At 41.9% G+C, this 12,905-nt stretch overlaps 1 protein-coding gene across 1 annotated transcript in view; it reads right to left on the bottom strand.

Moving 5' to 3' along the window:
• The window catches only part of ABHD3 (abhydrolase domain containing 3), a 49,787-nt gene extending 38,107 nt beyond the window's left edge, over nucleotides 1-11,680 (bottom strand). The window contains exons 1-3 of the mRNA XM_027525860.1: nucleotides 11,384-11,680; nucleotides 10,737-10,900; nucleotides 9,372-9,554 (exon numbers count right to left, since the gene is read on the bottom strand). Of these exons, the coding sequence (XP_027381661.1) occupies nucleotides 9,372-9,554; nucleotides 10,737-10,900; nucleotides 11,384-11,545 (509 nt within the window). The 5' untranslated portion in view covers nucleotides 11,546-11,680. The remainder of the gene's footprint in view (nucleotides 1-9,371; nucleotides 9,555-10,736; nucleotides 10,901-11,383) is intronic.
• Between the last annotated feature and the right edge of the window lie 1,225 nt (nucleotides 11,681-12,905).

Raw genomic sequence — 12,905 nt, 5'->3', positions numbered from 1 at the left:
ATAGAAACTCTTTAGAAATACATAACAGAATCCAGAGTCTCTACAATGGATCATTCAAATTGTTCAGAACAAAATCCACAATTACTATACTGTGAAGAAACAGAAAAATGTGGCCCAACTCAAGAGATAAGATAATCAATGTAACTGAAGCTGAGACAGTCCAAGGTGTTAGAATGAATAGGCGTGGATTTCAAGCCGCTTTTATAACTGTCCTCAAGGACATAGATGAAAATTAGCTTGTAATGAATTTTCCAGAACAATAAAACCTATCAAAAATGGAAAGCCTAGGTTAAAAAAATACAATACTGAAATAAAAAATATTCACTGGATTTGCAAATTGCAGTTCCAATCTCAAGATGAGAGAGGAAAAAAAAAGATTGGAAAAAAATGAATAAAATTTCATTGATTTGGGGGACATTATCAAAAGATCAAACATGCCTGTAATTTTGGATCCAGAAGGAGAGGAGAGAATAGGACAGAAAATATATTTAAAGAAATAATGGCCGAAATTTTGACAATTTTGATTTTAAAAGACACAATTCATAGACTCAAAAAGAGAGAGAAAAGCGACAGGGGAAGGAGGGAATCAAAAATCATACAACAGTAAAATATTAAACAGTAATACAGTAAACTTGATATCTAGCATATCTATAAAGACATTTAATGTGATTGGACTTAAAAGCTTTAATTAAAAGGCAGATGTTGTCAGACTGGATAAAAACCTTCAAGACCCAACTATATGCTATCTACAAGCAAGGCACTGAAAATATACATAGATACTTTGAAAGTTAAAGTATAAAAAAAGATATATCACATAAATGAAAGCCTAAGTAGGACAGAGTGGATACAGTAATATCAGATAGATGTCACAACCAGAGACAAAGAAAGACATTTCATAATGATGTAAGAGTTCATTCACAGGAAGATTAACAATCATAAATGTACATGTGACTCATAACAGAGGTTCCAAATACATGACCTAAAAATTGATAGAATTAAATGGAGAAATAGAAAATCCACAATCATAGTTGATTCTAACATCCTCACATCAGCAAGACAAAAAAATTAGTAAAGATATAAAGTATATGAATAACATTAACAACTATCTTAGCCTAATTCACATTTGTATAACCTAATTAACTATCATAACCTGATTTACAATTGTATAACACTACATCCAACAGTGTAATACATTCTTATTAAAAAATGATAATACCTGAATATTTCCAACCTCACTAAGATCAGAAGGACATCAAGACAGATAAATATAATTCATATACTTTCTTCTAGAATATGAAGCATCAGAAATCAAACACATAATTAACGAGAATATATTACTGACCACATTAATGCCCAGCTCCTGATTATCACACGGTAATGGAGAACAGCGAAAGTTAATTCATAAATCATGAGCCTCATTCTCTCATTCTCTTGTTTCAACTCTTTTCCTATAAAATCTATTCTCTGAGTAGGAAACATGACTTATTTGCCTGTTGTGTCTACAGTTTCCTGATAAAATTGAGTCCTGTGATATTACAGGTCTATAAGCAAAAATCATGAGACTTGAGGAGCTAATTGTTCCCAAGTTGGGAGCCTGAGATATCCAAGGATGTGAAAATGTAGTAAAGGAGAGTTTTCAAAAATGACCAAGATTTCAAACAGCCTAACAGAAGTCAGTTGGTGATGGAACGGGGAAACCTGGCGAGCTGCAGTCCATGGGGTCGCAAAGAGTCAGACACGACTGAGTGACTGAACTGAACTGAACAGAAGTCGTGTATTTTTCTGCAGCAAGGCTGCACAGTGGAAACTTAACCCTGTCACACTGTTTAATTTTGGTGAAATTACTAACACTATAGTTCTGTTTTTGGTTGGTAAAATGGGGTTAGTAATATATATCTTGGAATTGAGTTCATATTAAATAAAATAACTTGTATATGGCACCTATTATGTGGCAGGCACTCAACAAAGCTAAATTTAATTATGGTAAACAAAAATAGCAATTCTAATTATTTTGTGCTGATCACAAGCTCTAAGTGTCCTCGTGAATTTAAAACAAAAAGAGACCAACAAGATAACATTTAACTAAATGCAATTTATTAGGCTAAATATTTCAAAACCAGGGCCACAAGGGGAAAACGTCAGTTATCTTTGATGTGAGGAAGCTGAAAACCTTATTATACCATTAGTGTCAAGAGTTCTTTTTCAACAATCTCTGAAAATGTCTTATTGGAATCTTTTTTCCCCATTAGTGCTCCCATTTTCCCTAACATTTACTCAGTTGTTTTCTGACATTCTCATATTTTATCTTACTAATTTGAATTCTAGCTGGGTCTCTTTGGTATTTCTGTTAACTTAAGACCCAGTTGAACTAACTTACAGAAAATCCTATTTAAGAACAAAAGAGTTCTACATTAATAATAATAATATTTTAATAAAAAATAAAATAAATAATAATAATGAACTAACAGGAATTACTCTACGTCACAGCCCGCTGCTGGCAACTTTATCTCCCCAAACCAAGTCAGAGACATGTATGTGTTCTAGGACGTAGATTCCAATGGCTGCTCCACCTTAGCCAGGTCTCACCTTCCTTCTCCCTGTTCTGCCCACTGCCTGGCCAGGCACACTGCTGTCTCTGGGCCCTCCTAGGATGGTTTCTCAGCTGGTAATAGGGCCAAGGAAGTAAGTACCTCATTTCCATCTGAACAGACTAAAAGAATGATGCTCCTTGGCCAGACTAAAAGAATGTGAGGCATGTGGCATCTTAATTCCCTGACCAGCGATGGAACCCACGCTCAATGCCCTTTGCATTGGAAGCTCAGAGTCTTAATTAACCACTTGATCGCCAGGGAAGTCCGAGGGTCTTTTCTGAGGGTCTTTTCTAAGCCAGACCATGGCCTGCTTCACTTCTTTAACTTTCCTAGCTTAATACTTTAACAAATGTTCATCATGGGCCAAGGTTCTTCATACACATTACATGCAATCCTTATACCCCTATGAAGCATAGGTGTCTTTACAGATGAGAAAATTGAGGCACAGATTAACTAAATAATTCGTCCATGGAAACATGGGTAGTATGTGACAAGGCTGGATTCTGAATGCAGGCAGATTTGACTTGGTGATCCACTTAAATAACTCACTATGTTGCCCCATGCTATCTAAACTAGTAACATTGAAGTCTCTTTTTCCAAAAAGATGGGTGCTCTGAACACAGAGTACCCTTTGAGTGCATGTCAGCTCTGATAAAAAGAGCTTTGTCCCTGAAAGTTTGTTAATTAAGGTATCATTTTATAGTGGAACATCTAACAGCAAGTTCCCTAGAGAACAGGATCACTTGTTGGCATCCACCATATCCTTTCCCAGAAATGCCATTAAATAAGCTACGTACCTCATTCAGTGCTTTCTAACATTTAGCATTATCTCATCTAGCCAGTCTCATAAATAATCAACTGACTCATTTTCAAAACTTCAAAAATGAAATTATTTTAACAAAAAAATCATAAACATACTTTCAGATAAAAAACATTCTGATGTTAATTTAAAATGATGTCTTATCTAAGATACTGCTTTTAGATTGTTGTTCAGTCACTAAGCTGTGTCCAACTCTTACAACCCCATGGACTGCAGCATGCCAGGCTTCCCTGTCCTCACCATCTCCTTGAATTTGCTCAAAACTCAAAAGCTCAAAACCATGAGTTTGCGCAAACTCATGTTCATTGAGTTGGTGATGCCATCTAATCATCTCATGCTCTGTCATTCTCTTGCCTGAAATCCTTTCCAGTATCAGGGTATTTTCCAATGAGTTGGCTCTCTGCAGCAGGTGGCCAAAGTATTGGAGCTTCAGCTTCAGCGTCAGTCCTTCCAATGAATAATCAGGGTTGATTCCCTTTAGGATTGACTGGTTTGGTTTCCTTGCAGTCCAAGGGACTCTCAAGAGTCTTCGCCAGCACCACAGTTCGAAAGCACCAATTCTTTGGCATTCAGCCTTCTTTATGGTCCAATTCTCACATTCGTACCTGAGTACTGGAAAAACCATAGCTTTGACTAGTAGTCAAAGCTCATCCTTTCGTTTTTGTGCCTGATTTTCAATAGTTCATTCTCCTCCTCCTTCCTCCCTCAGGAAGAGTCTTCCAACAGCCCTCCACTGTGCTCTTAATGCTTCAGGAAAAGCTAACCATCTAGCCTCCGCTGGTACTACTTCCTCTACATAAAAAAATGTGCAAGCCCAAACTCCAAACTGGAAAGTGAAGGAGCATTTACAATTAGTCAAATTTTAACCTCTTGAAAATCATCTCCCACTTTAACGGAAAGGAGAATAAAGGAGTAGCTCTTAGGCTAAAACAATCTACAGTAGCAAATAGAGAAAATTAAAAAGACAGAGAAAATACAAAAAGTGATAAAAGGAGACAACAGATATTAGGTTGATGTATCTGTATTAGCAACTATGTGGTGTTATCAAGAAATTTTGAGTTCTCTGCATGTGATGTGTATTTATTCTTCCTGAAACATTTGTAGCCCTAAGAGTTACAATAATGGTAAGTTTTAAACTAGGAAACATAAATATCTCTAATTTTCTTCTTTCCCATAGGTAAAAGAGTTATTGATGGTCAAAGGTTGACACTGGAATTGTCTGTATTTCTGCATTACTTTCATGTTGAAAAGACATTTGCTGAAGCATTTTGATCCACTTGACCTTTACTTCTTTGTCAACTTCATACACCTATTAAACATCTTAAAATTTAAAAAATAAATCATCGCCCACTTTAAATATCTCAGAAAGATAAATGATGGACACTGGCATCCTTGCTCCCAATAGTGGGCTCTGCTGTGAAGGACAGGAGATATCAGTCCTATCAAACCACAGAAGAAATCAGTGCTTTCTGTATTTTTTTAATGTTCTTTAAAAAATTTTTTTTGTTTTAATTTCTTTCTTTTTGGCTGTGCTGGGTCTTCGTTGCTGCGGGGGCGGGCGGGCTTTTCTCAAGTTGCAGTGAGCTGGTGTGTTAGGTGTTCACTTGTGTCCGACTCTTTGCAACCCCCTGGACTATGGCCCGCCAGTCTCCTCTGTCCATGGAATTCTCCAGGCAAGAATGTTGGAGTGGGTAGCCATTATCTTCTCCAGGGGATCTTCTAGATCCAGGCTTTTGAATTCAGGTCGCCTGAATTTTAGTCAGATTCTTTACCACCATGGAAGCAGTGAGCTGGGGCTACTCTCTATTTGCACCATGAGGGCTCCTCATTGCTGTGGTTTCTCTTGTTCTCACAGGCTCTAGGGCACACTGGCTTCAGTAGCTGCGGTGCAAGGGCTTAGTTGTTCCACAGCATGTGGGATCTTCCTGGCTCAGGGATTGAACCCGGGTCTCCTGCATTGGCAGGAGGATTCTTTACAACTAAGATACCAGGGAAGCCCCTGTGAGTATTTTTTAAGTGTGTCAAGAAGGAAATTTTTTGAAACATAAGCCTGCAATCTTGACTAATTCCTCAATTGATCCTTTTGTCCTCTTCTGCTGTTTCTCTCTTTTCTCTGTCAAAATTTAACTGTGTGATCCAGGAATTCCCTGGCAGTACAGGGGTTAGGACTCCACACTTCCCATTGCAGGGGACCCAGGTTCAATCCCTGGTCAGGGAACTAGGCTACTGTAAGCCGTTCGGCCAAATAAACAAACAAATGTGTGACTCACTCTTGCTCTTGTTTCCTGAGGCCTTTTTTGCCCAGCAGCGGGACTTCCTTCCTCCTGCCCTGCTACATATTCTCAGATTGTCCTTTATCCACCCTCATTCTCCTGGCCCTTTCAGTTGCATCCAACCATGCTGACCTATTTCTTCCCTCTATAAAGTGTCTCGCTTGCTTCCTGGCAGTACAGAATCCTGGCCCTTGCAACGCTCTGATCAGTCAGTGCTGGAGACTGTCCGGGATCTCTCAATGTCCACCCTCCCCTTCTTCCTCAGTAACAGAGTCCCCCAGTTTCCTCTGGGTACATAGCTGCTCCAAATAAAAATTTTACTCTCAAACATCCTTTCCAGCTAAGAAAGAGCAGACCCATGTGAGGAAAGCAAAACTAACAAGCACATTTGTTGCAAAGCATCCTTAAAAAAATATGGTGCCTTCTCTAGTCTCCTTTTTCCTTCTTCTTGGGGGTTGGAATGCAGATGTGACAGCTGGAGCTGAAGCAGCCATAAGTTATGAAGTGACATGAGAAAAGAAACTTACTTTTTTCCAAAAAGTATTTATTTATTTATTTAAAGTATTTATTTATTCGACTGTATTTATTTATTTATTATTTATTAATTATTATTATTATTATTAAAATAAAGTATTTATTTATTTATTCTTGGTTGCAGCATGTGGGATCTAGTTCCCTGGCCAGGGATTGAACCTGGGCCCCCTGCTTGGGAGCGAAGAGTCTTAGCCACTGGACCACCAGGAAAGTCCCAAAACTTGCTCTTCTGATGCTACAGAAACTCAGTCCACCTTCTTGGATTTTCACATGAGAGAGAAGTAAACCTGTACCTTGTTTAAGTCACTGTTAGTCTGAGTTTTCTGTCACTTGAAGCCAATCCTGGTCCTCTCTAATGAATTTCTTCTTTATTACTGAATATTCTCTGTCAGTTCCACTAGACAGTGTTTATGCTCTTTGGGAACAGAGGTTCGGATACTGTACTTGATTATGCCAAAATACTTAATAACTGACCTAGATGCCAATGAACTTATTATTACACAATTCTAGACAGGTCACTCTTTTTAAATATTAGTTGGGGGTGGCATAAAATAGATGAATGGTCTCAATAGAAGATGATTAAGATGCTCTTAGAGTTACCATTTTTCTCTCTGACCTTACTTGAACTAGTATACAGTATAGTGTTTGTTTTAATCATGTCTGACTCTTTGAGACCCCATGGACTATAGCCCACTAGGCTCCTCTGTCCATGGGATTTTCCCAGCAACAATACTGGAGTAGGTTGCCCTTTTCTCCTCCTGGGGCTCTTCCCAACCCAGGGATCGAACCGAGTGTCCTATGTCTCCTGCATTGGCAGGCAGATTCTTTACCGCTGAGCCACTGGGGAAGTGTTGGAACTTAATTCAGAGAATAGGAAAAAGATTTAAGAAAACAGGATATTATCCTTGTATACAAAATAATACCTCTTAGGCTGTGTTATTGAATAGAATTTCTTTTTAAAGAAATCTTAGAGAAATGAATAAGATTTCCAGCTACTTTATCAATTATATGGGTATAACTTATTACAGGGAATAATTTTTTCTCCAGTACTCTGGTTTCTGTGAGGGCTTCTCTCTAAATACACTCTTGGCCACCTGGTCGTCTTGCTTTATTTGCTCTCTGGGAGCTGAAGGACTTTTCTAATTGATACAATTTGGAAGAATGACTGGAGTTGTCTGACTTGCAAATTCTCTTCTCCTCCCAGAGGCAAGTTAATTCAGCGAGTACAAGGTGCACTCTGCCAGTGCAGGTAGGCCAAGCATTCCCCATTCAGTTTCATTTACCTTTGCCCTCCTCTGCTCACCATTACCTTAAGTGACCCTCAGCTTACTTTCCTTTCATTATTAATTTTGAATTACTGGACTTTAACAGAAAAGTTCTGCCTCTTTGTTTGGGGTACAGGAAAAGACATCTACTTAAGAGTAACAGTAAATTTTTAGGTTTCAGTTGTCCACATGAGAGGAGTTAGGTTGTCTCTAAATCATATCTCACCAGTGAAACGCCAATGATTCCCTGTTGACCTGACAGAATGCACAACCCTCCCTATAAACTTGAACTTTCCGTAAGATAGTAACTGAGGCTTGAAGGCACATGCATCATCCTGATACTGGGGGTGCTCATGCAACTCTATTGTATAAGAAACATTATCATAATGTACAAGCATTCCTGTGAGGAAACTAGATGTTTCTCAAGAAGCAGGTTTGCTTGTACTTGCTCTTTAAACTATTAAAAAAAACTGTTCTACTCTTGTCAGGGAATAGAAAGTTCACAAAGGAAGATAAACATATCTACAGATCTGCTTTGTTCAAGGCATGAAACCACCTGCTACAACCTAATTCGTTTCAGCTCTGCAAGTGGCAGTTCCAACATTTGAACCCAGACCTGTCTTTAAAGCCCACGCACTTCCCCCACATTACACACCTTTCCCCAGGCTCTGTTATCTGCTTCATCCCGTGCAAGGGATCATCAGTGACTTAGATCTGTTTTGCAGCCTAAGGACTCAGTCTAGACTTGTACCAAAGTACAGGACCCTTTTTTTTTTTTTTTTTTTTTAATGTCAGTGGCACTGAAACCACCTGACTGTCTCCAATAGACTGCAAACATACTTAATAGGAGGTGGAGTCTAAATTCTTACCTGCTGACTTAAGGCTGACCACATGACTTGTTTTGACTACAATCTGGCAGAAACAATATTGTGAGCATGCTTAAACTGTAGTGTTGGTTGCTCAGTCATGTCTGACTCTTTGTGACCCCATGGACTATAGCCCGCCAGGCTCCTCTGTCCATAGAATTCTCCAGACAAGAATACTGCAGTGGGTTACCATTCCCTTCTGCAGGGGATCTTTCTGATTCAGGGATTGAACCTGGGTCTCCTGCACTGCAGGCAGATTCTTCACTGTCTGAGCCACCACCAGGGAATGGGCCTGAAGAAGACTTGCAGCTGTCACTTTAGATTCTTTAAAAAAATTTTTTAGATTTTATTTATTTATTTATTTTGGCTGTGCTGGGTCTTCATTACTGTGCATGGGCTTTCTCTAGTTGTGGTGAGCGGGGACTACTCTTCACTGTGGTTTGCAGGCTTTTCATTGCTGTGGCTTCTCTTATTGCAGAGCACAGGCTCTTGAGCAAGGGCTCAGTAGCTGTAGTGCACAGGCTTAGTTGCCCTACAGTATGTGGGATCTTCTTTTAACCTATGTTCCCTGCATTGGCATGCAGATTCTTAATCACTGGACCACCAGGGAGGTCTGACTTTTGGACTCTTGGGACCCTCTGCCACCCAGTGAACACTGGTGAGCCTGATAGAGGGTGAAAGATCACGTGGAGCTGACACGAGCCATTGCTGCAGATGACTCCCAAGCCAAGAGTTGCCCTGGCTGCTGACCATCCAAGGCAAAAAGAACCACCCAACTGAGCTCAGCCCAAACTGTTGACGCACAGAATTGTGAGCAGAAATGCTGCTGTTTTTAACTACTATGTTTGGAGATAATTTGTTATATAACAAAAAAAAAGAGGGAAAGAAGGAAGCAGGGAAATTTAGGGGATTACTTAATCCATGAAAGAAATAAGAAGTATTTCAGAAACAAACATGTAGACGCAGTGAAGCCTCATTTAAAATGAATTAAGTGAAAAATAAAAGAAATCATTCATGGGTACCTGTATCCTAGTTCTTCACTGAGGTGGATCATATGAAGGATATAGGATTCCTTGCTTGTTCCAGTGAGGCCAGGCAACAATAAGACAGTAGGTCGGGTGCTGGCGTCCATATAATGCTTACTGTTATCATTATCAAACCAGTCCAGGGAGATCTGTCCTCCATCTGCAGTTTTAATAAGTTCACTGAAAGAAATAATACAAAAGATATACTCCTTTAGTGTTTCAAGTCATCGTTGGTTTTTTTTTTTTTTTTTTTTTGGCCACACCACATGGCATGTGGGATCTTAGTTCCCTGACCAGGGATCAATCAAACCCACAACCCCTGCATTGGAAGGGCAGAGTCTTAAACACTGGACAACCAGGGAAGTCCCGCAAGTCATGATTTAGTGTTACTTCTTAATTCTGTATATATACCTGACGTTATTTAGTCATCTTAAAATAACTTTTTTCTGCACCAACACACACGTCACTTTCTTCCATTGCATGGATGTCACAAAATTAGTACAATAAGTATTTTCAGCAAGATCAGTAAAAGGTAGTATACAAAAATGAACTTCAAACTACGTCACATACTTATTTTAACCATTTCCTCATTACTCTGAAATACCCAGCATTGAACCCCTATTTGATTGAGGTCATCCAAATAATTCAACAGGGAAATGATGAGTAAGTAAACTGGCGATCTGGTCACTGCTCTTGCTGTCTTCACTCTATAATGGAGTCTCCTCATAGTGCGTATTACAAAATTGGCTTCTTAAAGGTGTCAAAGTACTTCTCACACCGTATCTACAACCTTGAAGAATTTTCCCAAATAAATAGTGCAAGTTCCAGACAACAAAAGAAATTCCAGAAAGGAATAGATGACTCAGGAAAATTAATAATAAGCACCGTTTAAATCTCCTGGTTACTGATATATTCTGGACCACATCTTTTAACACCTTAAGGACATTATCATTGAAACCCATTTGCTTATCAATATGATAAGCATTTTACTGGGGTCCATCACAGAAAGTCCAAATTAACTAGCATCCATCTCACCCCCACCACCAGTTCAATGTACATCATTAAAGAATCTAGGTTCTCAGAGCCAGATGCAGGGCAAATTGGGAAAAGAGTAAGTCCCAAGCACCTCTGTCATCTTAGAAATAAACCGTTTACACCAGAGCACCTCCCCAACACAGTGATGAAAGGTGACACGTGAGTATCTTCCTGCGGTTGCGCGTGTGTGGCACACGTACCTTCCACCTTCATCCCTCCTTGCTCTTCTATATACTTCCTAAGCCAGAGGTTCTACGAACCAAACACTGAAAGTATGCAAAACACTGTGACTTTGAAGAAATGACTGAAAAATGGAAATTTACATACTTCCTGTACTGCACCAGGGGCTTGGAAGTGATGAAAGGTCTCAGCAGCGTCTGTCCTCGACTCTCCCAGCACCAGACGGTCGGGTAGTAGGTTTCTGTCACCACGGGACAGTGGTCCTGAAGGAAGCGGCTGAAACTCTCACCCCCCGTCACTAACTGGGGCTTCTGTGGAGAGAGCCAGTATCAGTGAAGGGCCCAGAACAGAGCAAAGTTTCTGCCAACCGTAAACCAGTAACAAGCGCAGACTAGTCCCCCAGCGCGCGAGACCCGTCTGATTAATATCCTTCTTGGAAGCCTGATGCAAGTTCTTCAAACACAACGAACCTAAGAGCGGTTTATTAAACGTCTCTAGGTAAAGGCGAGAGTTGACGCCCGGGAGTCACCCTGAAAAATGTTAAGAGAGCATCTCAGGGGCAGCTCCGCCGGGTTAGCTAAAGGTGACCGGGCAGCGCCACCCGCGCCGAGGTCAGCAGGGTCCCGCACTCTCGGAGGGCATCCATCAGATGCCGGGGAAAGGGGCCCCCCGGATGGCCCCGGCCACTCGCCCTTGGCTTGCCAGCGGCACCTCCGGCTTCGCCTGCTGTTGTCACTCCCGGCAAAGCTGCCCGCGGCCCTGTGCCAAGGCGCCCGCGCCATCCCCCGGCTCACCTTGGCAATGCTGCTCAGGTAGTAGCAGGCGTAAGCGACGCTGAAGCCCAGGATCAGGGAGAAGCCCACGCCTGAACCGAAGAAACCCACCCGGACTTGATGCTCCAAGTAGTGCGAGAGCTCCCGGGAGAGCATCCGCAAGTCCATGGCTAGGCGCTGCATGGCGCGGGGACCGCGGGCGAGCGGGTCTTGGGGCTGGAGGCCGGCTAGACGGCAAAAGCGGGCGCGGCGCGGCCTCGGACCTTCCACCCGAGCGGCTCCAGCCCGGCTAAGCGCGGCTTCCGCCAGCCGGCGCGGTCGATCAGCCTGCGGAGGCGTAGCCCGGCCCCCCGGCCGCCGCCGGCTCCGCCCCGGTTTCCCCCGGGCCGCCCACACCGCCTGCCACTCAGGAAGCTTCCAGAGGCGCGGTGCCAAGCTGGGCCACCGCTAGGGCGGAGGAGGCGTCTCCGGACCAAGTCGCCGTCAGCCCGAGCGAACCCCCGGAGTGGGGGGTGGGAGTGAGAGTGGGGGTGGGAGAGCGAAGATGGAAATGGGCCTGGAAGCGTGCTGTCAGGTTCTGGGGTAGTGGCACCTGCCCCGGTGACCTTGACCGATTCTGCCAGGGTCCTGGTTAATCCTGTATGTAATAAACTAGCAGGTTTAGGGTACCGGGGAAGGATACCCTGGACTTAAAAGATTTGCGGAGTTCATGCATGTTGGGAGAATGCCCTACATAGTGAAAAAAAATCCTACATCCCCCGAGGAAGCTGTGTTGCCTCCCGAAAACTATCAAAACAGAAAAAATACTCTATAAACAGTCAACGGTGAGGGCACTCCTACTGACTTTAAATCTCCCTGAATCCTTTAAGTAGCTGAGTATGCCTTAAATGAGAAGTGGTTCCTGAAAATAAATGAGATCAAGAGTAGGAACTGGGATTCAACATTTTTAAAAGCTTATTTGTGGTTCTTTAACGTTTTCAACTTATAGACACATGGAAATTGAGAGTTACCTAAAGTACAGAGGAGAAACCATTTTATGAAGTAGCCCCTGCTAGGCTTATTTATGGCAACATGACTAAAGCCAGGAGCTGCTCACATGCATCTGAAGGGATTAGAAGATTTAACAATCCATTGTTATGAGCTCCTTGCACCAAAAGGTACCAAGAGTGGAAAGGGAAAAAGGCAAGGGCTGTGTAGACTATGACAGATTTCACAGAATTGTAAATTAATGGTATAAACAAGTGATAGGGAAATGGAGTGGGCAAGAGTGAGCAGTTTATGTTGTTTGGCTATGGTTTGGTCTTTGCAACTTGATGGTTGCCATTACTCAGAATAATTATTATCTTCACTGAGCCTGTGTTGTTTTTCAGTCTGTAGAACAGTAATTTTTGCCTTACAGAGTTATTCAGTTCAGTTCAGTCACTCAGTCGTGCAGCACACCAGGCCTCCCTGTCCATCACCAACTCCCGGAGTTTACTCAGACTCATGTCCATCGAGTCAGTGATGCCATCCAGCCATCTCATCCTCTGTCCTCCCCTTCTCC

The sequence above is a fragment of the Bos indicus x Bos taurus genome, chromosome 24, assembly GCF_003369695.1.
Source record: "Bos indicus x Bos taurus breed Angus x Brahman F1 hybrid chromosome 24, Bos_hybrid_MaternalHap_v2.0, whole genome shotgun sequence".
Taxonomy (NCBI): Eukaryota; Metazoa; Chordata; class Mammalia; order Artiodactyla; family Bovidae; genus Bos; species Bos indicus x Bos taurus.
This window is presented reverse-complemented; position numbering and strand designations above follow the sequence as displayed.